Here is a 26,292-nt window from a genome sequence, read left to right as displayed (position 1 = left end):
GATTAATCGTAATCAATTTAATATTATTTTTTAAATTATATATATATATTAATATTATTATATATACTATAAATTTATAGTCTTATAAAATCAAACATGCTTTTATGTACATATACAAGTCATAATTTGAGTAAATATGCGGATTTTTGTAATCAGAGTTTAGGGGCTAATATTGAAAGATGCAAAGTAATAAAAACAACTTTAATTTTTGTGATTTGTTATTTCCGTGTCTTTTATTTTATATAAAATTAAATTTAGAATTTTAATTTTTTTTTTGATTTTTTAAAATTCTAAAATTCATCGAATTTTGACAGACTTTTTCAAAAAAAATTAAACAATCTTAGAAAGAAAATAGATGACAGTTTAAGAAAAACACGGAACCCAAGTAGTGTAAACTAGTTGGACAAGAACACCCCTCTCCTTGAAAACGAGCATCCTCTCTTTAAAAATATAAACAAACACAGCCAGCCAGCCAGCCCGCCGTCAAGCCCATCAGGCTTATTATTATGCTGATTTCCCGCTTAGACATAAAATCAAACATTTGGCGTGCATTTAGCCTTACCCACAAATCACTTTTCTCTAAAACAACAGCAGCAGTTTCATTCACAACTGTCTCTGCTTCACAAAACCAACAAGAAAACAACAAGAGGATGAAGTACGTGCTAGTAACGGGTGGAGTAGTGAGTGGACTCGGCAAGGGCGTTACTGCTAGTAGTGTTGGTGTTGTTCTTAAAGCTTGCGGCCTTCGTGTTACTTCTATTAAAATTGGTATTTTTTTAATTTTTTTTAATTTATGTTTTTAACTTTTTGTGGGTGGGTTCGACAAATTAGATTTTGGACTTCATACCCTTTTATAGAAATTTCTTTATTTGAGAGTCTCCTATAGTTTTGAGGCTGAAAGTTACAAGCTTTACACTATTTGTTTAGTCAAGTGTTTTTTGTTGCTTGATTGGACTATTGAAAATAGGGTTTGTGACAGAATATGATGTCTTGGTTGTTGATGTGTTGGCACTATCTGGTGGCCTGTTTGTGCAACTATATATTAGTGTTTGTAGAAAATACACTTTTTAGCTAGAAAATCATGTTTTTTTATGCTTGCTTCCGTAGTGTGTAACCTGGCCTTTATTCTATTTGTGTATTTTATATGAGTTCAGGCATAAACTTCCGAATTTCCACTTTTTGGAGTTTATTGTATTTGCTCTACTTTAGCTGGGATATCATGATTTTTTAATGTCTACTTGGTGTTATTTACGTATGACTTGATATAGACGGTCTTTCATGTATTTAATGAATTTTAAAAATGATATGGCATTTGTCATTTGTGTTAGATATATGTGTTATAGTTATATTTTTTCTGTGATTTCAGATCCATACTTGAACACAGATGCTGGTACAATGTCTCCCTTTGAGCACGGGGAAGTTTTTGTGCTTGATGATGGTGGAGAGGTTTGCTTTTCATTTTCTAAATTATGATATTTACTTTTAACCACATAACTAATGTAGGGAAGCAGATCTCAGTTATTCCTGTCATTTTGCATTATTTATCTTTTTTTTTGTTTGAAAATTTAAATATGATTGATATTTGTTTCCTTGTGGCTATGCAATGATCAAAATTAACTTTTAAGAAACTTTTACAGTTATAACTTTGATAACTTCTTAACTTCGTTCATGTATAATTGTATACCGACTTTACTTTATGGATATGATTTAGGTCTACCTACACTACATGATAGACTGTTTCCCTACCTACACTACATGATAGACATATGCCGGGTTTGTTAAATTGCCTTTATCACACGTTCAACAAAATTAAACATTATTTGTCATGGATCCAAGATGAATCACTTACCAAGAATCATCTGTTTTCGTATTATCCTGTTTAAAATCATAATTTGAATTTTATACATTGTAAGCCATACGTTTCATGCTTACTTTTCGCATTCTAGCTCTAGCAGTGATATTTCATATATGTCATTATGTGGCTAAACAGGTTGATCTGGATTTGGGTAATTATGAACGCTTTTTGGATGTAAGACTTACTAGAGACAATAACATTACTACTGGAAAGATTTATCAGGTGCTGAAATCCTCTAGTCCATGAAAGTTATTAATGTGATTTTCCAGATTCTGTTATTTTAATTATGTTGTTTTGTTTTCAAATAGTCTGTTCTTGACAAGGAGCGTAGAGGCGATTATCTTGGAAAAACTGTCCAGGTGATGCTGCATGTATACATGATTTAACATTTCTGTTTCGAGCGTTTCAAAGATAGTCCAGCTCACAGTGATCTTGCATGTTTAACTGGATTTTAGGTAGTCCCACATATTACAGATGCAATAAAGAATTGGATAGAGTCAGTGTCTGTTATACCTGTAGATGGAAAAGAGGGTCCAGCTGATGTATGTGTGATAGAATTGGGTGGTACTGTAGGTATGAGCTTTTATAGAGTTGCTTACTTGACGTACCAAATTTCTAACTCAGTCTCTCCCATCAGTGTTATTTTCCTTGCTTATAATTCACGAGATGCAACATGTTTTCTAATTAATCTTTAGGTGACATTGAATCGATGCCCTTCATAGAAGCTCTGCGACAATTGTATTTCTCACTTGGTAAGTTTTTGTTGCTTTTTGTCTGTTAAGAGTTAATTTTCACTTTGTTATCTTAGAGGTTTCCTCTTTCCCACCTTGCTTTATGGTCCCCAGCATGGCATGTGATATTTGAATATATCATTGTGTGACATTTTGCTGGTGCTTGAAATACTCTAGTGTATTTTTGAATTCTTAATTATTTCAATCATACTTGTAAATTTGGTTTCTTTGGACATGGTTAAATATGACAGATACGAGTTGTGAAGCGTCTTACAACATTTTTATTTCCATTACTTATAGTTTAAATGGGTATAGATTTGAATTTTGTTATACCTCATAATTACGTTTGGAGTGCCTTTTTTTGTTGTGCTCTGTAAAATTATGCATTGTTTGCATATTATGAAGTCTTGCAGAACTAGTGCCTATTTGTCTTCTATATTTGCTGTCATCATATGTTTGTTCTCACGGCAAACTGACTATTTTCATGTGGCACTTTAATCTTTTTCTCCAGGAGAAGATAATTTCTGCCTGATTCATGTGAGCCTAATACCTGTATTGGGTGTTGTGGGAGAGCAAGTAATACTCTAAAGCATTAATTTCATATATGAACTGAACTTGATGTTAGAGTTAATTAGATGTCCTAAATTAATTAAATCTAAGATGTTTCCATGTGCATATGTTTGGCAGAAAACTAAACCTACACAACACAGTGTGCGGGAACTAAGAGCACTAGGCTTGACTCCCCATTTCCTAGCATGTCGTTCTGCAGAGGTAAGTTCTATTATTTTGAGTGTTAATTGTGTATAATTCCAGTTATTCTGTATATTGGGTGTTTAAGAATTCAGACACATGACACATGTATTATTCTTAAATACGATGCTTCTTTCATGCATTATCCTTGTCCTAAGAAACTTGAATATGTTGATGCGGATGCACCATCCTAAATGTAGCAATAGTTTGTTAAAAGGCAACATCAAATAATACATAAACAACTCCATTTGACTTTAACCGAAACATTTTATTTGGAATGTACTGCTCGTTACAAAACTATTGCTTTCAAATTCAGATTATCATTCCAATTTTAAACTAAATCGTTTTCTTATGGGGGTTTGATCATGTCAGCATTGGTCATGCATGTGAAAAAGTGTAAATGAAAAACAAGCATTGCAAAATGATCTTCTCTTCCAAGTTTCATGTGATACAAGGACTCAAAGAGTTTTGTGTTTTGTGCTGTAACTGCTTTTTGTTTCATATTGTTATATAGGCAAAATATCAGTATTTTCTTGCATCACTAGTATGGATTATGTTTCCTGAAAGTAGTTTCTTTTAACGTTTAACTTACCAATATATCCATTCTAATTATAAAAAATAATTGTGGTGTTTTTGATATTAAAGACTGTGTTATACATGCAATATCTATGCAGCCATTACTGGAAGCTACAAAGCAAAAGCTTTCACAATTTTGCCATGTTCCTGTAAGTTGCTGAATCTAGCCGTGCTCTTCTTATACACAACTGCACTGTTTTTTTTTTTTTTTTTCCTATCTTGTTTCAGATCGTGAATTTATTTAGCTTTTTAGCTTCTCAAGCAAGCTTTATCTATTTAAGATCTCTCTTTACAGGTGGGCAATATCCTTAATATCCATGATGTTCCAAACATTTGGCACATTCCTCTCTTACTTCAGGTAGGTTATAAATATTTTTTTGATTTCAGTATCTAATTAGCTTTTGTTATAACATCTTTTTAAGTCTCTGAGGTTTCTTTTTTGTTGCAGAACCAAAATGCTCATAATGCCATTTTAGCGCAATTAGACTTGCACAGGTAAGCTTTCAAATTTTGATTACATGATACATATTAGTTAACGATATACGATTCCCGAGTAGATTGAACATTGTCCAATGATAGTGAAAATTCTGTTTCATTGTTTCAGTGTAGCTACTCTACCTAATTTACAAGAGTGGACTAATAGGGCTCAGAAAGTTGACGGCCTCAAAGATTCTGTTAGTATCATTCATTTAGAGTGATGTCTTTTATTTACTCACTGTACACACTGATTCAATGGATACCACTCTTTGCAGGTGAGGATAGCTATGGTTGGGAAATATGTTGGCCTCACAGATTCATATCTGTCTGTCGTAAAGGTGCATTTATAGATAAAAGTTTATTACATACAAGATCTGTTATATTTATTACGCAGATTTATCAGTATAGTCTTAATCCCCTTTTTTTTCCCCCCCTCATTTTTAGAAATATCCTCAATAAGTCCGTGTGCAAATCAAACTGTGGCAGGCAATTATTATAAATCTCTTGCAACATGATCGGTTTGAACTGAGATGTTTCAATCTACCAAGTTAACAAGATTTAACGGGTGATTGACTTTATAGAGCATATAATGGATGTGTACAACCTAAGCATTGTCTATGTCTAAATGGAATATTATGATGCAATCATTAGCTATGAGCCTATGACTTGTATACTTGTTAGTGGTTCATATGATTAATTTTATACATTAAGCATTAATGTAGTGCCTTCATAGAATGCTCTCAGCTATTAACTATGTAGAGCATGTATTGTTCAGCACATATGTAGCATTATTGGTTAGTATAATTTATCATTCACCAAGGAGTTTTCCATTATTGTCAATACAGGCACTTCTTCATGCATGCACTGCTTGTTCATTGAAGCCGGCAGTTGACTGGATTGCAGCTTCTGACCTCGAAGATGAGAGTGCGAAATTGGTACTGGGAGTCTAGTAGTTGCATTTGCTGGATATATTATGTTTATATTTCTGTTAGTTTCTTTCTCTGACTAGCATATTATTCTCTCAGACACCAGAACTTCATGCTGCAGCATGGAAGACTCTAAAGGTAAACTTTTGGTTTTACACTTTTTCTCTTTATGATTCAGAAAATTAGATTTAGAAGAGTATATATATTAACTTTTAATTCTTGTAATTTTAATTTGGACACAGACCAAGAATTTTAATCAAGTGGAGCCTGTAAAGTTTGCAAAGTGTGCACAATCTTTCGATTTACTTGATTTGTAGTTTGCCAATGTTTATAACTTGTTATGACTTGGACTTAAAAGAACAAATAGTACAAGACACTGATGTTCTAGCATTAGTAAGGGAAGGCTGTGTTGTTTGGTGGCTAAGAATTATATATGCTTAATGATCTGAACTTTTATTTTGTATGTGTCTTCAGAGTGCAGCATGTGTTTTGGTCCCTGGTGGATTTGGAGATCGTGGGGTGAAAGGAATGATATTGGCTGCTAATTATGCCAGAGAAAATAAAGTTCCATATCTTGGGATCTGCTTAGGAATGCAGGTTTCAGTAATTGAGTTTGCTCAATCAGTAAGTTACTGGTTTAATTTATATATATGGACATAGCCCTGTTAACTACAAATGTAATATAGAATTGTCTGCATTGCTCCCTATCTTTTGGTAGGTGTTGGGTCTGGAAAAGGCAAACAGTTCAGAATTTGATGCTCAGACACCCGATCCTGTTGTAATTTTTATGCCAGAGGTACGTGCCCATTCCCATTCCCGTTCCCATTCCCATTCATGGTGATACTTGACTGTTATGACAAATCTCTTTTAAGTTGTTTTAATGACTTCTGTTTACTGCACATTTAGGGCTCAAGAACACACATGGGAAGTACAATGAGACTTGGTGCTCGAAGAACGTTATTTCAGACCTCTGATTGCATCACTTCAAAGCTGTATGTTACTGAGCGCTACTCCCTCCGTCCCAATCATTTCTATACAGTTTTTTTCCATTGCTTGGCACACATTTTAAGGCTTCCAAGTATAGTTCTATAACTTTTTTTTAATTTTTTTTGTTTCTTAATAGAAATTTATATTCAGAAGAAAAAAATTAAATAATTTATGGAACTATATTTTATAAGAGCATTAAAATGCGTGCCGAACCCTCTGTCTTAAGCATGTATAATCCTCTGAAACAGATGGAGTATTAATTAATGTAATTGATTATCTTGCATGTTCCAAATAATTAAATGTATGAGAATTTTATAATGGCAGGTGTTTCGTTTTGCTTTATTTGGTCTCAGCCTATACTGATATTCTACTTTACATTTGTTGCTAGGTATCATAATCATAAGTATGTGGATGAGCGGCATCGGCATAGATATGAGGTTCATTGATAAATTATTCCTCTGGTTCTTATTTTATAATTGTATCTTTATTTTGATGTTTGCATGTATGCTGCAGGTGAATCCTGAGATGGTTGACATGTTAGAAGAAGCTGGCTTAAAATTTGTGGGGAAGGATGAAAGTGGTCAGCGAATGGAGGTTTGTCATTTATAGGCTCTTTTTTTGTGATATAAGATTTTTTGATCATATAAGTACGTTAAAAAATCTTGATGGTATGAATCAGTTCCTTGCCTTCTTGAGCTTTTAGTCAAATTCTTCTGAGGCTAATAATATTTCTGACTTGGGGCAGAGTATTTTCTTTAAGATTCTAAATTTAATTTTTGCCACCTTCATATCTTTAGATTGTAGAACTTCCTAATCATCCATTCTATGTGGGGGTGCAATTCCATCCAGAGTTCAAGTCACGCCCTGGGAGGCCTTCAGCTCCATTTTTAGGTACATCATGGGTTAACTAGATTAATTTGATAACCGTGCTAGACCGTTTATAGTATATATATTTTTGTGTGATTGATATTATTGTTGTATAAAAACTGGGAGAGTAGTATGTTTTTTTAATGCAGGGTTTATTTTTATGTAACTGTTTTTCTGTTGATATCTTCTTTTCATCATTGGTGATTCGGTATTCTACTGAAAGTACATTCATCCATTTATATGGTGCCCTTGCTTAAGGCATTTACATTATCTATTCAGTTTGTCGACATATTTTTAAATACAAATCCCTGCAGCTTTAGACTTTGGAGATAATTAAGGGTATATTAGCATTCTGGTACATAATATATATTGTCAGTGTTGCGTACCAAAACCTGAGCGGCTTTTATTAAAATCATTAAAATCTGGTACTTTCAATATGGACACATGGATGATGAAAATGGTTTCAATTAGACAAATGTGAACACAGATCAGTAGTTCAAGTCTTAATAATTTTTATAGAATTTGTATGAGTGATTTATCTTTTACATAGTAACTTTGACAACAGCCGTGCATTATAATTCGTGATCCGCTTTGTGTAGTTTTCCTAACATTTTATTTGTTGTATAGGTCTTGTATTAGCTGCAACAGGCCAGTTAGGTGATTATCTTAGTCAACAACAGAATGGAAGTTTATAACCAACTGCCGAAGTTCATTGCTCAATATACTTTAAAGGTACTGTAGTTTATTTATGTGAACACGAGTTTGAAGCTCTGTTGCCGGCTTAAATTTGCATAGTTTTGGGTGTTGTCCTGCTTTTTATATATGTTCAGGACTTTGCTAGGATGGGGTTGGTATGAATTTTGATAATTCTTACTTAAATTTGTGCTTTAGTTCGACAAAGTCTTTACTTTGTTATTATTTGCATAGTTACTTGATGAACCCAAACAAATGGACACCCATATTTTGCATGCCGAGTAAAGACTATTTAGCCATTGTATCCTATTTCTAACTTGAACTATTGTTAACTTTTGATGCAGGTACTAAGAGTGGTAGACGGAAATGATCCACAATGATTTTGGAAAAATTTCTTTATAGAATGCATACTATGGAGAATTTGATTACTGAAAGCTTTACAGAGATCCTGCAAAGTTCGGTCAGATTTCAATACTAGCACATCTGCAACTAATCGAATCTCGCTTATCTGATTTGGACCCGACTTTTCCTTTTTGATAAATCCATTTCACATTGTGTTATTCATAAGTTGGATGACTGGCAATCAAGTAGGAGTAATGTAGATTACTGAATGAGCTGTATATGGGCAATGATTGGTTAATTAGTTCAGATATTCTAACTTTAATGCATCACTGTCCTGCTGTCCTTGATATCAAATTGAAATCCGTGGTACTGACATTTTGGCATTGCCATGTAGCATGATTGACGCTATATGGTGGTTCACTTTCAATGGGCATCTATATTTAGAATAATAAAATTTATATTGTGTTATCACTGTAGAATTCTGTATTGGTAAATAAATGGTTTTTACACAATTTGAAACCTTCAGTATAATTATGAGTCCGTTTGGTTGAATTTAAAATTGTGACTGATAAGTTCCAAATTTAAAATGTCTGTTTGGATAATTTTGACTTATTAATGATTAATGGTTATGGGTTATTAAAAAATATAATAAATAAAAATAAAAGTGATTTATGAGTAAAATATTGTTTATGTGTAATTTTTATTAGAAACAAAACTTTAAAAAAAATTAACTAAAAACAGTTTTTGGGATGTTGATCTTGGTTATCACAATTTCAAGTACTCATGTCTCACATATCAATGATAGTAAAATATCATTTTATAATGACTATATTTTTTTAAATAGCTACAAACGCTGTTAGAGCATCTCCAACGGCGTTGGCTATAATCGTTGGCTAAATTGAACCTGTAAGGCATTAGGTAAAATTTGCTGAACCTGTAAGACATTTTGCTTCAATGATATTGGCTATATTAGTTGGCTATAATTTAAAAATAGTATGTTATTAATATTTTAAATTGTTAAAATAGAATATATCAGTTCAATATGGTAATAAATGATGTGCAATTTTCCTACAGATTTTCTTACAGACCTGTAGAGGTTCGACAAATTTAGCCATCCATAGGAGGTTGGCTAAAATTATAGACAACAGCTGAGTGTGGTTGGAGTATTAGTTTTTAGAGAGGTTGGCTAAATTTTTTATTTTTAGTATGCCAACTCACATTTTACCTAAAGGCTTTTGATGGTTGGAGATGCTCTTATCAAACACTGTTATAATGTATCTGATAAGATATTATATTGTGTAGCGTTTTATTCTTGCCTACTAACTCTTATCAGGGTCATATTTAGGACATTTCAAGACTAATTTATTACGTCAGTTTCTGTCTATTTGTGATCACTTAACAGGAATGTCAAATTTATTTGCCATTTGGTGCGGGACTCCTACAACTTAATAAATATTTTTTGTTAGATGAATTTTGATCGATATTTCTCGTCAGTCATGATCAGTTGACAGCTGGGCATAATATTTTCTAAGAGAATCGCACCATGAATCAAACAAAACTTTATTCAGGGAAAAATTGATAACAATCGCAGTAGATAGAATCATGGAAGCCTCTGGTATATACAAAACTGAGGAAAATGAGTCTCCTACAAATCTGCATAACAATGTATATAATCCCTCTCCTACAAACCTGTATACGATGTGTACAGAATATGAGAAATTAATCAGAATTTATTCAGCCGATATGCTTGTCTCATGGTACTCAAGATATGATATCTGTCTCTGCAGCTTCATTTGCTCATAGAACTTGGCTATAAACTCATCAGCTTTCATGTCAATATCATTTCCACCCTCAACTTCCTCACTCTCATCACCATCACCCAACCACTCCTCTTCTTCATCCTCATCTCTTGCACTCTTCAGAAAACTCTTTCTCGCGATATCGTCGTAGCAGAATCCTTCATCATTCCCGTCGTTGAACTCAAAATCAAAATCAACTTGTGCCGGATTAATGCATGGAATGTGAGGTAACTTGAAGCGCAAGGAAGAAGGGCGATGCATCCGGACGTGAATAACCGGAGTGTCGTCGAACGACAGCTGACGCTCTCCGTATCGGAACGTGTCAGCGCCGGGATTATGGCGGACGGTTTTAATGTACTTGGGAAAGTTGAGCATGAGTCTCCTTCTGAGAACTCCTCCTTTTCTTGCCCACAGAAGGGCTATTCTTAAGACGTTCCAAGCTCTACGAGCTGTATTCGATTTATTTATCTGCATTTTCATTTTCTAGAGAAGAGAGTGAATAATGGATAGTTGTGAACTTTTTTCCTCCCCAGCTTTGAGAAGAATATATATTTTGGTTTAGTTATGTAAGAAGTAGATGAAGAAGGAAGAGATGAGTGAGGGTTTATATATACATGCACAACTCTTTATAAGTGAAATGAGGTTATTTTATGAAAATATTGTTTTTAAATTATATTTCAAGAAAAAGGAAGGTGCAGGTTGTGTATGCAGAAGGAGCGGTGGGTGGGAGACACGCTTGACGCGGAGGAAATAAACTGCGCCGTTTAATTAGTTTCCCGTTGTGACCATGGTTTTTAGTGTTTTTCTAAAAGTCGATAATCGTAATTAGTTATCGATTAATTAATGTTTGTATCTTGTCGAACTGATTAAACTTTTAATTATTTAATTAATTATCTGATTAATTTTAAATTAATATTTGTTCGATCAATGCCATTAAATAATTATTCATTGATTAATCTTTATTTCATATTTTCATCTATTAAATTCGATTCCTGATATTTATAACATTAGTTTTTACTTAGAAATATAAGCATGAACATAAAGATTATATTGACCTTATGCTACGTAAGATGGGGTTCCCTCAGCGGTGGATAACTCGAGTCATGCAACTGGTAACAACAGTATCGTATAGCTTTGTGAGGGATGGAAAATATTTTGGCGAAGTGCATCCGACTAGGGGAATTAGACAGGGGGATCCAATCTCTCCCTATCTATATATTATTTGTGCTGAAGGGTTGACAGGGTTGCTTCGTCAGTATGAAGAAAGTGGCCTCATTCATGGTTGTAAGGTGGCTCGAGGAGCTCCTAGTATAACACATCTGTTATTTGCAGATGATTGTTATCTGTTCTTCAAGGCCAGAAGCAATGAGGCTCGAATGTTGGTCACCATTTTGAAAAAATATGAGCAAATATCGGGACAAAAAATAAATTTTGCCAAGTCAGATATTGTGTTCAGTCCGAATACTGGTGGAGAAGTGAAGACAGAAATTTGCGACATGTTGGAGGTGAATGTAAAAGAAAAACCTGGAAAGTATTTAGGGATGCCGATGTATGTGGGGAGGAGCAAAAAAGAAGTCTTTGGATTTATTAGCGATAAAATCCAGTACAAGCTGCAATCGTGGAGCAATAGGGAACTGTCTAAGGCTGGGAAATTGACTTTGGTTGGAACGGCAGCACAGACTACTCCAAATTTTTGGATGAGTCTATTCTTGATTCCGGAGGCAATATGTGATGAGATAGAGCGAAAAATGAATGCGTTCTTATGGGGTAATGCCACGGGTAAGGGAGTTAAGTGGATTACATGGAAAAAATTATGCGTGCCAAAGGAAGTTGGAGGTTTGGGTTTAAAGGAACTGAAGAAGTTTAACATTGCGATGTTAGCTAAGCAAGGGTGGAGGCTCCTAACGGAAGTGAATCCTTTAGTTACTGCGGTTATGAAGGCTAAGTACTATCCTCAAACTGGTCTTTTAAATGCAGGGTTAGGAAATAATCCTAGCTATGTTTGGAGGGGGATTGTTGCAGCGATGGAGACGTTAAAACGTGGAGTTCGTAGAAAGATTGGGAATGGCGAGAATACGCTGGTTTGGCAGGATTCGTGGCTACCCGATATATCCCATGGATATATTCGAACAGGTGTTTATGACCAATTGCAGAACATCAAGGTCCGTAACTTAATGAATAATGAAGGTACAGAGTGGGACTTAGAGGTTATAAATGATCTGTTTGATGCGGAGGACTGTGCGAGAATTCAAAGCATACCACTTTCCAGGCATGTAACACAAGACTCATGGTACTGGTTAATGGAGGACAAGGGCGTGTTTACCGTTAAGAGCTGTTATAGACTGCTTCAAGGTGAGTGTGATGATGAGTATAAACGGATGTGGAAACGAATCTGGACAATGAAACTCCCGAGAAAGGTAGCACATGTGTTATGGAGATTATGTAAAGAATGTCTGCCCTCTAATGCAGCGCTTTACAATAGATATGTTGATGTCAATCCGTTATGTCCATGGTGCCATTCTGAAATTGAAACGAACGTGCATACTATGTTTCTCTGTGACTTTGCCCTGACCTTGTGGCGAACAGTAGGTCTACATTCGTTGGTGCAATGTACACATCAGGAGACCCCAAAGGAAGTGCTTAACCGCGTGTTTCATAGAGGCACTAAAGATCAGTGCTTAGAAGTGGCAATGCTGTGCTGGAGCTTATGGCACCGTCGAAACAAATGGGTTTGGAATCATGTGAATGGTTCTGTTTTTGGGGTGTGGAACACAGCCAAGTGCTTAATTCGAGAATGGACAGAGGTGCAGGCGAGAGAAGGGAGTATGTCAGTTACAGGAGTGAATGGGGACAGGGTGTGGTCGAAGCCGTCAAGGGGATGGCTTAAAGTAAATGTTGACGCAGCAGTGTTCATGCTCGGTGGAATTGGAGTGGCAGCAGTAGTCAGAGATGATCAAGGGGGCTTTGTTGCAGCTCATGTCCTGAAACTTCCAGGAAAATGGAATCCGAGAGAAGCTGAGGCCTTGGCCCTTAAAGAAGCTTTGGCCTGGGTTATAAAGAAAGGCTACCAGAAGTGTGAGTTTGAAACTGATTGCTACGCATTAGCTGCTACTTGCAATGGCAGCCCGGGGAATTCTTTGTTTGACACAATTGTCATTGATTGTATTGGTTTAAGTAAGCACATAAATCAAGTGCTATTTCGTTTTGCTTTTCGTTCTGCGAATAATGTAGCCCATGTCCTAGCACAGGCTGCTTATTCTATGACAGACGTAGGAGAGTGGGTTGTCACTCCTCCTAATTTCATTGTTCGCTCGTTGGAGCTAGATTCTATTATCTAATGCAAGTTCGATTTTATTCAAAAAAAAAAAAAAAAAAACTCGTGGTGCATACATTCCGTTGCAACTTTTCTCAACACTTGGTTTTCTCAAACTAAAACTTATATCGGCCTTTTGAGCTTTGACAAACAGAAATGAGTTGTCAAAACAAATGTACAACAAACACCAACTTTCCTTTTTAGTCGTTAACTTATAATTTGAGTCAGTGTTCGACTTTCTTAAGATAACATTTTATTTACTACTTCATGAACATAAATTTATATGCCCAGTCATGCTCACTGCATATTAAACAAAATATTATAATGTAGCCAAAAAGTCTGTCTGTCGCACCACGAGTTTAATAAACAATCATTAATCAACAGCTAGTAGCGGAATATATGTTGGATTCTCAGGTTAATTAATGTCATTAAAATGGTTTAGAACTAGCTGATAAGCCGCGATTTGCGGCGGCTTATAAAGATTATATTAATGATTCAATATTAATACTGTAGAGGACAATAATTTTGTGTTTGTTTATAAAAAGTAATTAATAATTAAAAATTAATATTTGTAGGATAAAATAAATTTTATATTATAAAAATCTTGATGTAATACCAATACTAATATATAAAATTGCAAAATTTGGATTATAATTCATGGTGAAAAAATGGATATAAATTCCTACACTTAATTAACTATTTAAAGCACGACGAATCTTAATTTTATTTGTGTGTTTTTTTTTAAAAATAATTATGTTCATAGATTGGCACCTTCCTCCATTTTTTTTGAATTGATTGTGCACAAAAACATCTAACTTAAATCCGTGAGATAGTGGTCTATAATTACCCTTGCGTGTAACAACCTTTATTTTTCACAACTGTATAAACATCCTTTACTTAAAAGTTGCTTGAACGAAACAAACAGATAATGCATGAATAATATTTTCATGTATACAAAGTAAATCATATAAAAATTAACAACAAACATGTCCGATTAACAAATAAGTATTATAAAAGAATAACCAACAAACATACATCACTAATTGTTAATTTATTGATATCATCCATCAATATCATGTCAAGACTATATTATTCTCCCGTGTTTGGATTTGTCGACTCCCACGTAGCGGTCTATAACTACCTTTGCTTGTAAGAACCGAACGGAGCGATGTGAGAGGCGCCACCTACACGCCCCTCACTTTTTGTTTATATAAGTATATTAATTTAATGCGAAGGCCAGCATACACTCTACTAACAAACAACTTTGGTGGTGTTTGGCAACCGCTTAAAAGCCGACTTCTAGCTTATAAGCCAACTTCTACTTTTTGCGGAGTGTTTGTGTAAAGAAGTTAGAAGCACTTCTGATGACTTATGAGCTGAGAAGTTGGAAGTTAGAAATGCTAGCTTTTTTTTTTGACTTATTTTTTTTTCGAAATTTAACTTCACAACAATGTGTAGGATCATTCTAAAAGATAGTTTATGATATTTTATTATTATTTTAGCAATTTTTATACCTAATAAGTCATGAATTTTAATGAATTTATCCAAACACTTAAATAGCTTATAAGTCCAAACCAACTTATCACTTATAATCCACTTCTTTACTTTAAGCAATAAGTCACTTCTTTTAAGCGCAGCCAAACGGCCCCTTTGTTTGGGCAATCTTTTACTACTCGTAATTTTCACACTTACAGTTTGTTTGATGACTTTATAGTTTATATGGGCCGAGTAAACGCTTAGTAATACTTACTAATTAAGTAGTATTAGGTAGAGCATTTGTTATTAGTATTTTAATCTGTATTTTAAGATGCATGTTTATGTTAAAATATAAATTGTTCTGATTCAACACGTTTGAGCAGCATTGCTTAATGTTTTATATAGAGAAACTTCAGATAATTTCCAGATTTGTGATGATTACTTTTGAGTAGAAATTACGTTTATTTTTGTCCGTCCCGTTACCAATTGTTTCAATTGTATAGAATGCTTGCAAATATCGTATAACTTGATTTTAGACAAATAAAGCTTTGTTTAAGCTAATGGCTAACATTAATCGTACTTAATTAGAGGGCGACCAGCTTTACTTAATCAAACATTTGACAGATGTGTGAGGTGTTTGTTTACAACAATTATGAGGAAAAGAGGGGGATTAGGAAGTTGCTTAGAAAGCTGACTTGACTGTTTCTTAGCGTCTTTGTATGATTTGTTAGCAACGGAAATCTGTTAGTAACTAAGAAAGATATATCTTATAAGCTACCAGAAGCATATCACATCTACTATTTGTTGGACAAAAAACAAATTCCAACAAATAAATAAATTAATATTAAAACTAGGTCGAGTTTGAGAGTTAGAAAGCCAAGGTGGTGCAAAGAGAGATGGGAGTAAAGAGTTGAGTGGGCTGTTTATGCGTTGGCGTGTAGATACACATGAACCCACAGAATTAACGGCTACACTTACACAACGTAAAAACAAGCTGGCGCCTACTTGATTTTGGCATTTCGTGAGACTCTTGCAAAATACTCCATGAGTCGCCTGACAGCTTCAAACGAGCTTTTATTTCCAGAAATTCATACCATAATTTCCGCTTGCTCCCCTTATTGTTACCTATATTTAATTTATCGGTCTTTCTAATGTGTGCCCAAGGGCACACAATAAGCACAAACTTCCATGAAAATGGCTTGTTTTGATTGGTGGAATTGATGTGAATGCAGGGGGGCCATTTACATTTATTATCCATCCACCAATCAAAAACTAGAATTCTCATGGGAGTTAGTGACTATTGTGTGCCCTTGGGCACACCATAGAAAATTCGTTAATTTATTTATACCATCATACATTTATTCCGGATCCAAGTATTACAGTATTATAGAATTCAAATTATTCTAAAGTTTACGTCGATTATTTTAAATTTATATAAGAGCATTCTCCATATTTTTATGCGGAATTAATTAAATTATGATGTATCAGAACGTGTTTGGATGAATTTACAATAACTGATATCTTACGATGAGTTAATACGATGGGTGAGCATTCGGGTTAACCGAAAACCGAATCAATTAACCGAAAAATATTTGATTCAATTAACTTAAATAAATATTTCGGTTCAATTTCGATTGGAAAATATGAACCGATAAGCGATCGGTTAACAGAATTATTTTATATTATATTATTATTGTTAGTGACTTAATTAATAGCATAAATACATATTACTTACTAAACACGCGAGATGAATCACTAAATACTTAATCAATTTTTTACAGTTAACCGAAATGATAAACAGATTATTTTGAAAAATAAATATTTTTTATATACATGTTAAAATATATTTTATATTTATTATTTTTGATAAAACATAAAAATTAATTATAAAGAAAATTAATATTTTATTTTTATAATCTTTTTCATAAACAAGCCGAACGTTTGTCTGATAGTAACTCATAACAGTTTCAGTTTTATGTTTGGGCCACAATACCCAATGGGCTACCTTCAGTTTATAACATCTGAAAGACTGAAACTATCCAACGTCCGTCTTGACAGCAGCAAAACTACTACTGCATAACCCAAAGCTTCCGGCCGGAGCTCCGGCCAATTTTCTTTTGATCTCGGTAAGTTCCGAACGTAATAACCTCTCACTTAGCTTGCTCTCGCTATCGCATGTGTATTCGATCGTGCTTTGTTGGTTCGCTAGCGAAATAAATTACTGGACAACAGTTGATTTTGATGTTTGATTATGCCCCACAATATGTTCGATAGAAGTCCGCAGTGAATTTTTTTTGGTTATGTAGGGATGCAAGTATGCAATAGGTATTATTTATTACTAATGTAAACAACCAAATTCTAAGAACGTTACAGACATTTGATACATAAATCTACTAATTCATAAATTGCACAGAAGTAAAAACCCAACACAATGTATATGATTTGCAAGCTCGGATTATTACAATTTGACATTGTCAACTTTGAGCAGAACTTCGAAGGTGGTACCTGTTTCTAAAAAAACGGCATGGTTATGTAGCACAACAGATAATAAAGATAAACTAATTGCTATTGGGTTATATATCTCATAAAACAGAAGAGCAGGCACAACGCAGTAAGACCTACTTATCTCCTTCCGACCACAACAGAACCTAATTGTAAAAAGACTTATTATAGGGTAAATCTATTTTCATAGAGAAAAAATCCTCAACATAAAACCCCGCACAGGTACTTGTTTATGGGAAACGTAGGGAACATACATGGACGAGGTGATTTTTTTGCTCTGCTTGTTCCTGTCTCTCTGGTCAGGGTCAAAGGATTATACACGGCATCGTTGTCTATATTAGGCCATGTATTGTTTATAAGCAAAGGAGTAGAGGACCATAAGGGCCTTGATCGTAGATATTCCTTGAATTTCCTCTTCCAAGAAACAACACAGAGTACTGTATAAAAGAATTTAGTAGATGGTTCCATTCAGCGACACTTTATACAAATATTAGCTACATGAGTTATAAGATGAAATGCTAATCCACTGGCTGTAAGAGAAATGAAATTCGTAAAAACTCATTTGCGCTTTATAAGTCGTAGGTTTAGCAGTTTAGGCAATTAAGGTATTGTAAAATAAACCCAGACTTCATAGTACGAGAAGGATATATTGACATGCCATTAGTTCATATTTGACCTGTACTTTTGGGCTAGTTCAGGAGTTGAAATCAATCATCGGAGGATCTCTTTCTATATAATGTAAGAGCTACCACTAGTCTCTTATATTATCTGCTAGTTACAGTTGGCATTACCTGCTGAGTGATATATCTGTCTTCATTCTTGTGGGAAGTTAGGAGCATGTTAGTAACATTTTGTTGCTCCGGATCAAACCGAAGTTTCACGTATGGTTCAAGAGATTTGCTATTAAGTATTAACGGATTTGTTTGTTGGCCTTTTTTGGGTAGATACTAATGTAATCATTAAAAGTCAGGCCACTGCTTTTAAAATGTAAGAAGTTGTTGGGCGACCAGTAGACCAAATCTTACAAAAACTTGAGGTGTTGGAAAAATCTGTTGATGGTTCATATATCTTTGACAAACAAATAAAAGATTATCAAATTTACTGCCGTGACCTGCTATGTAAAATATAGCATCACTAGTATAAGGATTCAGTGATCTCTAGTTCTGTTGATTAGTAAGTAACATATTAAGATGAACTGAAAAGATCACAGAGAGATTTTCATCATGTTTATTTTTCAAGTTGCATTCGGCTTTATCTGATACTAGGATACAGTCATCACCTGTTAAATCCTCCTGTTTCACTTGTTATGAATGTGTCACGATATTGGGGCTTTAGGAGTTATTATTCACTTGGTTATAGTTGACACATGATGGTTAATGTTAGGCTTAATTTGTCTTGTGTCGCTGCAGTCCTCACTGAAGTTAATATATATTTGATTACAGTCCACCATTTTTTTTGAATATTTTATATTGTAAATTGATGTTAGGATATAAAAAGTATCGGCCACTACAGGCAATCAAGACTTCATGCATATAGCAATTGATCACTTCTCCCCGTAGTTGGAAACCAGCATTTTTCGTTAGTGCCTCTGGGAGTTCATTTGTTGCCCATGACACACGATCAATGCAATTAAAAGATTCCAAATGTGTTGTGTTTGTTTGTATGCTCTCGTAACCTTTGAGCTCGAGTTAAAATTAGGGGTGGCAATATTAGACCCGACTTGACAACCCGACATGAAGTCGATCCGTAAAGTATGAATTCGGGTTAAAGTTTTTCGGGTTTTGGTCGAATTCAGGTTGACCCAAAATCAACTCGGAAAAAAGGGGTCATTTTTGGGTTGAATTCGGGTTACCCGTGTGACGACCCGGATTTTCAGAAATTATTTTATTATTTTTATTCGTTATTTTCGAGAAAAATGAGAAACAAAATTCAATATTTTATTATAGCTTGATAATTTCCAAAAATATTTGTTTAAAGTATTTCCTTGTCATTTGGGTATGAGAAAATATCTATTGATTGTGCAATTATTTGTTACGAGATTTAATTGATTTATTTGTGTACGATTATATCTGTGTGTCCATTTTTCTGCTTTTGATATTATTATATTATTTTATTAAAATTTGTTATCCTCTTAAATGGATATTTATTTTTGTAAAAATACAAATATAATTTGAAAAATTATATTAATTGCTCGATAGTGATCATAAATATTTTTAGGAACTTTTAAAATATTAAAAATCTTATTTCTACAACGATATGATTTTTAATTAGTTTCTGAACCTTCTAAATTCTGTATAAATTTTGAAAATGCTCTATAAATCCTGAAACTTCTATTTTATTAGTTTTATAATATTTCAGGATTTATAAAAATATTTCGTTACTTTTCGGGAGAAGTTTTATAGTGAATTTTCTCCGCAAATCAGTTAAAACGTATACATAGCAAACTGATTAGCAGTTCTATTTATTTTATGCCACGCATCAGTGTTCTTTTTTGTGCGTTAGCCGCGTAACAAGCCATCTCCCGTCATATTTATTTGTTTGTTTATTATTATTCAAAACCTTCTCTTGCTATTCACTACACCCACCGCCTCTAATCCTTTCTCTCGCAATTCTCTCGTGCCTACATCTCTCGCACGGTATCCACCTCTGTTGCTGTATTGTGCGGCCGTCGGGTTCCGCCGGAATCACCTGCCGCCTTCGCCAAGCTTTCACCTCCGCTCTCCTCCGTTTCTCTTTCTACTCAAAGCCGTGCTCCTTCCCCCGGGGCTCTCTCCTAATCGCTTTCACTTCCTAATTAGCAGTTCATTGTATTCCATATTCGTTCAAATTTAGGTACAAATCAGACCACTACCTCTTTCAATCACGTATGTATGTGTATTTATATAAGCATAACTCCCTTGTGTTGTGTTGGGTTATGTAATTTGGGTAGTGTTGGCATGACTCGAAGTGTATAATTGTTTATATGTTTGTGTATATATGCTTATATGAATTAGGGAGTTTAATTGGAGTCTAACTTTGGACATTGTGGGGTACTTGAATCAACAAGAGTATATGACCGGGTATCAAACTTGTTTTTTTAGAACATATGTGCAAGTTTGATGATTGTTTATATGTTTTTGAAAGGATATTTTAAGAGTTTAAATAGTGGATTAAAGATTTAGAATTATACATAATCAAGTCGAAGTTTTTAGACTGCTGCTGGGCTGTTTTTGAAGCACAGTTCTGGGCTCATTGAGTCAAGTTTTATGTTTAATATTTCTGTAATAATATTCTCCTTGATGTCTAGTTTATGTGCGCGAAAGAATTGAATCAATTCGATTAGCGAGCTAGGAGATATGACAGTTTTAGTATGGTATTTGTAGAGTACAAAACTGCTTCGTTTTTCGACTTTCTAAACTAAAGTTTAATTACTTAAACTTTGATTTTCAAGCCAAAACTTATTTTGTAGCTACTCAGAGAGTATAGGGAGGTCTTATAAAAATTTCAAGTGAAAAACTTGTATTTTTGATTTATTAAAAATGTTTGAATGTCGACAGCGCAAACTTGTGAAAATTCTGTTTTGATGTCACAAAGAGAATTGTTTTTGCAAGTTTAAATCTATGAGTTGGGTTGAAATTTCCGCGACCTCTGCGTATAATATTTATAAAGATCTCTGAGAAATATTTTGTTAAAAAGTTGAATTATTGGCTTATGATTTAGCATATGATTTCAGAGTTTGCTAATTATTTAAATTCAGTCAATGAGTAATGGTTGATGTTATATGATTGGTTTATTGAGTTGATTATTTGTTGAACAGTATAGGAAAACAGGTGGATAGTCCGATAAATAAGATGCTGCCGAATTTTCAATAGAAATTATATATGTTTTACTTGTTGAAGGATATTAAATAGTTAAGAATAAGGTAACATGGTTAATTGAAACATGTTATTTGTTAACTTATCAATATTGACTTTTAATAGCTATAAAAGTTAATTGTTCAACTATGTGCTATGTGTTTATCTGACTATGTGGTATGTATATGGATTTACGAAGGGTAGCTAATTACGGATTTTATACGTTATTCGATATTAGTTAACTCCGTCGGCATCGACAACCGAAGTACCGTGTTACTCTTGGAGAATCAACCCAGACTTGTATATCAAGGACATTCAGAAGTAGTTGAATAGCTTTGTGAATTGAATCAGGAATAGTTCCTTAAGACGAAGCTGTGCTGTGAGATAGTCCGGTAGAAATTAATCGGTGTGAAAATCAGCAAAAGTGAGGCAAGTACTATAACCCTTCACTTATTATTCAAGTGAGATATTTTGTTCAATGATGATATTGATGGATTTATTTCTCTCAAGCTTTCTTGCAAGTAATTCTATTCTCAACTTATAATTACTGCAAGTATTCCTATTCAAATTCTATATTTAGAAGCAAGTGCTCTTTCGTTAAAACTTTTACTTATTGCAAATGCATGACTTAAGTACGATTTTGAGTTGGAAAGAGTGACTTATCAAATTGATACACATGGTTTCAAAATCTCTATAAATGATTTTCATAACCCGGTTTAGTTCCCATGGTTGTAAGGCTTATCCGTTGTAAGTATACTTCCGATGGAATAAACCTTTTCTTAAAATGCAAATTCTTTAGAACTGGGAAGTAAAAACTCAGATATAATTGGAGTTGCGTAAGAGGCCCGTTATTCGGTTCGGTTAAAGTATTCTGACCTATTAAAATATCGCGTCGGGTTCGGGTTGGGTCAAATTTCTGACCCGCGACCATCAACCCGACCCGAATCTTACCCAATACCCGAAATTGCCAGCTCAGTTAAAATATTGAATATCAGATTGTGGTCTCAATAAAGGATAATATAGTTACAATACTAACGCAGTTGTATAACATTAGTGATCATTTATTTATACATAGACTTAATACATAATAGTGCTCATTGGTTACTTTTGTGATTTATTATGAATTGATCGTCAGGTGAATTTTTGGTTTTGTTTCTTAAAAGTTTAGTATTGAGCAATGGACTTGTGTGCAACAAATGTACTTTGTTACTACTTTGAACTCAATGCTGCATTCTCCCTATTTGGTGGTTAACTTCTATTATTTTGATCTTCTTGTAGTGCTATCATGGATGCATATACGCAAGAAAAAATACAAAGATTCGAGGAATTTGTCGATCTTCGTTTAAAGCCCGATCTTGTACATGCCATTGCTGAAAGGTATGGCTGTCTACATCTCATCTCATTTTATCGAAATATCGTACTTAATTATGTTCTAGCTAACCTACATCTCATTTTATGTTGTCACCATATATATTTATTTTACAGCTTCTCATTTGATCTTATGAACAATGATTTTTTATTTTCAACAGCCCTTGAGCTTGTCGCCATGCACATCAAATCATATTTTCTGATATAACGTGCTTCTTTGGCTCTTGTGGTTATTGATGAAGTCAGTAGAAACTATTAATAATATAAAGTCTTGCTACCATTATTATTGTTGTCGTCACCAGAAACTATATAATAATTTACTTATCGTTTCTAGGAAATTTGGAAGGTTCACCAACTTAAAATGAAATTTTGTGTTCATATGTTAAAGCACAAGATTTCAATGCTTTAATTAATGTATACAATATTTATGTTTCTCGTTCCTGTGATACTCAGAAAAGAACGGTATTGTCCTTAAATTTTACCATCGGTGTTGTTTCGACGTTGCAAGATCTTGGCTCACTCCCATATATTAAATCTGGGACATATGTCTCAATTTTGGAGCTTAACTTCTCACTTTTTCTTTGCAGGGACAAGGTCTTCGATCAACAAAAGACTTTGTATCCTTTATTTCAACTTTTTATTTTTATTTTTCTTGACTTACATGTGGTTATATAATTTGAATATTCTGTTTGGTATTTGATTTTACTTGACTTCACAAATTTAGCTCTGATCTGAAAAGAAATATAGAGAATCTGGAGAAGAATAGTGTAACAAGTCTGAGGACATTGGTCAACCTTGGTTCTGAAGTTTATGCCCAAGCTGATGTGTACGTCTATATTGCCCTCAGTTTCATTTTGAAGCAATCTCATTTGGTAAAGATATATACGTGCTGAAGTTATGTGCATAAAGAAAAAGAAAAGCATTAACTGATAATTTAACTGGGGTTTTGAGTAATTATCCTTGGGCTCCTTCAATTTTTGAGTTGACGGGAGGAATAAACACGCACTATCCTTTTTTCAGCTAGTAGTGTCTCATGCAATTAATTATTGTAGTTCCAAATGAGTGATGTATATAGCAACAGTCAGAAACCTTAAACCCAAGAAGATGCTTTACTCGTCACTGCTAACACTTTTCAATAGCCTCTCAATCTTACAGTAGCCGACATGGTTTCTTGTCTCTTCATATATCTAGGAATGACAATACTTCACATCATACTGTTCATGTGTGTTTACAGGCCAGATACAAGACACATTTTTGTAGATGTTGGACTCGGATTTCATGTGCAGTTCACTTGGTCTGAAGCTTTGAGTTACATTTCAGTTAGAGAAGAGAAATTGGCCAGGTTAGTCCCTCTTATATTTCACCTTTACGTTCTGATGAATATTTAATGGGGAACGGAAGTCAGCATAAATGCTTATTTTTGTACCTGTTATTAATTAGTTGCGATATGCTCGGTGCAGAGGGAAATAGTGTTTTATCTGTACTTTTATATGGGGTGCTGGGAAACATATATAAGCAGGTTAATTATAAGAAGCGCAATTGTTAATGGGCCTAATTGGGTTATATTATGGGATTTCAATTCCCGTAACTTTTCTTCCTTCCCTGGTTGGAAAAACCTCTGGGGTAGTAGTAATTCTTAAAATTTGAATCACCCATGTTTAATTTTTATTGTTGTTAATTTGTTCCTCTATTCATATTTTCGTTACCTTGGTTTTAGTTTGTTTCACGCCCTATATCTATATAGAACATTCAGTCCAGCGGTAGTGGGGAATTTCCTTAGTTTCTGTTGACTCACTCTTTCTATTTTCCCATGCATATTGAACTTGCAGAAACAGTGCAATTCATTTTGTTATTTATAATAAACTTACCGTGCAGGCAAATGGAGGAGTACACTCGACTGATTGCATCCATCAAAGCCCAGATCAAGATGGTATGCCTTTTTTTGTGGTTCTCCACTTCCTCCCTATTCTTACTTTTCAACAGATCTTGTTCTATTAAGAAACACCTGCATTAGCAGAACTAGGAATAATATACAGCTTAGTAGACTTCTATATACAATGGTCTAATGCAGGGCACTTTTCTTTGGTATACCTATCCCAAAACTCGAGATACAATTTTATTTTATTTTTTTGAATTTTAATTTACCACATTACAGGCATTAAATTATGGTGACCGACTGACTGTTGTATGTACTTTTGAGTACCAGTATCACAGCACTATTAATACAAATTAGGGATCACTGAGTGGTAAAATTATACTTTTGAATTTTTTAAAATTGTATATATAACCATTTGAGTGTGGCGTTGGTTTATACTTGAGATTAATATGCATGATCGCATGGTGTTTACTATTGGTTGATGTTAGATGTGTGTTTCCACCTTGTAAAAGAAGTTGCGATGATGTTTAAGTCGTAAAGTTACAGTCCCACGTACCAGAGGTCTTTTACATTTTCTTTTAATGGATTGTGATGCAGGTTTGTGAAGGGATAAGAGAGTTGCTCCAAATTCCAGCAGAATGATGACTGGTGATCTTTAATTAGTTTCTTCTTCAATTGTAATCCATGGAACTTAAGGTTCCACCTAATTGACAAATATATATATTTTTGATATAACGTTATTTGATGTATGAACTGTAAATCTATTTTTAAACAATATTATCTATCACATTATGAATTTAATATGTTTGAGGTAATAATGAGTAATGATAATTTAGACTTGCTAGAGTAGAAACTAGTAAACCATTTTTCAACACACCGTGAGATGTTTAATTAAAATTTTCAGTTCAACCTTAGGTGTATATGCATTATTCAAGTATCAAAAAATCTTTGATGATTTTAGTAGAAAACATGCAGTCATATAGATTAATTTACCCAATACAATCACAGGTATGATTCAGTTAGGGCAAGACTCACCGTTCCACATCCAACTTGAATGCTCTAACCCAGCAAACATCCAATTTGAATGCTCTAACACCACTACATTCTGTTCCACATAGTTAGAGTTGATAATCTCACCGTGTTTTCACTTCTGCTAGTTACAATGTTAGCAGCGGACTCGCTACTTTCATTAGTACAATTTGTATTGGGTTTGTAAAGTTGTCAAATTGACATTCCTACATTAGTTGTTTCTCTTGCTCTGAGGCTTTTAGGGATAATATTGGTGACCTTACAGGGAAGTGCTGGATTAGAATTAGAAGGCTAACAAGCCCAGATTTTTGTACGAGTATTTGATCCGCGAAGCAAGCAAAGACTCATTATAAGCTCCAGCAGCTTCCTCAGCAGTATTCGAAGATCATAACACTCCCATCTTTCACGAGCCCTATTTTAAATGCATGCCCAGTTGCTCTCCTCGTTCTACTTGCTCTTTGTATGCAATAAATTATTGAAGCTTGCAAGCGAGACCATAATCCATCCATCTATGAAAGTTAGAAAACTTGAAAGTGTAACCTGCTCATGTACATATACCAGAGGTTCCACACGGTTAATTACTCGACCAATACCAAATTAATTCATGAGCGCATGTAAATTTTATTGTTATTATTATTTGAATTAATAATCTGATAAAAATTATAAAATCTCCGGCAGAAAGAGATAAATAAGTAGTTTTATTATTGTTTTTATATATAAATTATCTATATTTTAGTGGGATTCTATTTTATAAATTAAATGTGAATCTGTTTCTAAAAATAATTTATATATTATATGATTTAATTTTAAATACTATTTTTCTTCATATAAATTAGTTATAAATACAAACTGAAATTCTGATTTGTAAAATTCATAATAATTATTTAATCCA

At 33.9% G+C, this 26,292-nt stretch overlaps 3 protein-coding genes across 6 annotated transcripts; 2 read left to right on the top strand and 1 right to left on the bottom strand.

Annotated features, from left to right (window-relative positions):
• Positions 1-404: 404 nt before the first annotated feature.
• Positions 405-8,530, top strand: LOC108219974 (uncharacterized). The gene is made up of 23 exons (XM_017393584.2): positions 405-768; positions 1,367-1,446; positions 1,991-2,077; positions 2,164-2,214; positions 2,311-2,428; positions 2,551-2,607; positions 3,098-3,162; positions 3,274-3,357; positions 4,011-4,061; positions 4,208-4,270; positions 4,361-4,407; positions 4,517-4,586; positions 4,665-4,727; positions 5,235-5,324; positions 5,415-5,453; positions 5,790-5,939; positions 6,034-6,111; positions 6,222-6,307; positions 6,691-6,739; positions 6,816-6,896; positions 7,100-7,193; positions 7,797-7,901; positions 8,207-8,530. The coding sequence occupies exons 1-22, from the start codon at positions 507-509 to the stop codon at positions 7,862-7,864; spliced, it is 1,833 nt and encodes a 610-aa protein (XP_017249073.1). The 5' UTR covers positions 405-506; the 3' UTR covers positions 7,865-7,901; positions 8,207-8,530.
• A 1,234-nt stretch (positions 8,531-9,764) lies between these two features.
• On the bottom strand, positions 9,765-10,749 carry LOC108222439 (uncharacterized). The gene has a single exon (XM_017396359.2). It carries the CDS (start codon positions 10,481-10,483, stop codon positions 9,935-9,937), a length of 549 nt encoding a protein of 182 aa, XP_017251848.1. The 5' UTR covers positions 10,484-10,749; the 3' UTR covers positions 9,765-9,934.
• Positions 10,750-16,763: 6,014 nt separating this feature from the next.
• On the top strand, positions 16,764-25,174 carry LOC108220883 (uncharacterized). 4 transcript variants are annotated; one of them, XM_017394766.2, is made up of 8 exons: positions 16,764-16,918; positions 21,366-21,556; positions 22,406-22,504; positions 23,083-23,112; positions 23,220-23,321; positions 23,730-23,837; positions 24,371-24,425; positions 24,969-25,174. In XM_017394766.2, the coding sequence occupies exons 3-8, from the start codon at positions 22,413-22,415 to the stop codon at positions 25,011-25,013; spliced, it is 432 nt and encodes a 143-aa protein (XP_017250255.1). In that variant the 5' UTR covers positions 16,764-16,918; positions 21,366-21,556; positions 22,406-22,412; the 3' UTR covers positions 25,014-25,174. The 4 variants fall into 4 exon arrangements, with proteins under 4 accessions (XP_017250255.1, XP_017250254.1, XP_063950875.1 ...); XM_064094805.1 differs by having other exon boundaries at positions 16,791-16,918; positions 21,479-21,556; XM_064094804.1 differs by lacking the exon at positions 16,764-16,918 and adding an exon at positions 19,901-20,126.
• The last annotated feature ends 1,118 nt before the right edge of the window (positions 25,175-26,292 follow it).

The sequence above is a fragment of the Daucus carota genome, chromosome 5 (assembly GCF_001625215.2).
Source record: "Daucus carota subsp. sativus chromosome 5, DH1 v3.0, whole genome shotgun sequence".
NCBI lineage: Eukaryota > Viridiplantae > Streptophyta > Magnoliopsida > Apiales > Apiaceae > Daucus > Daucus carota.
Note: the sequence above shows the minus strand (reverse complement) of the source record. Positions and strands in the feature narration are given on the sequence as shown.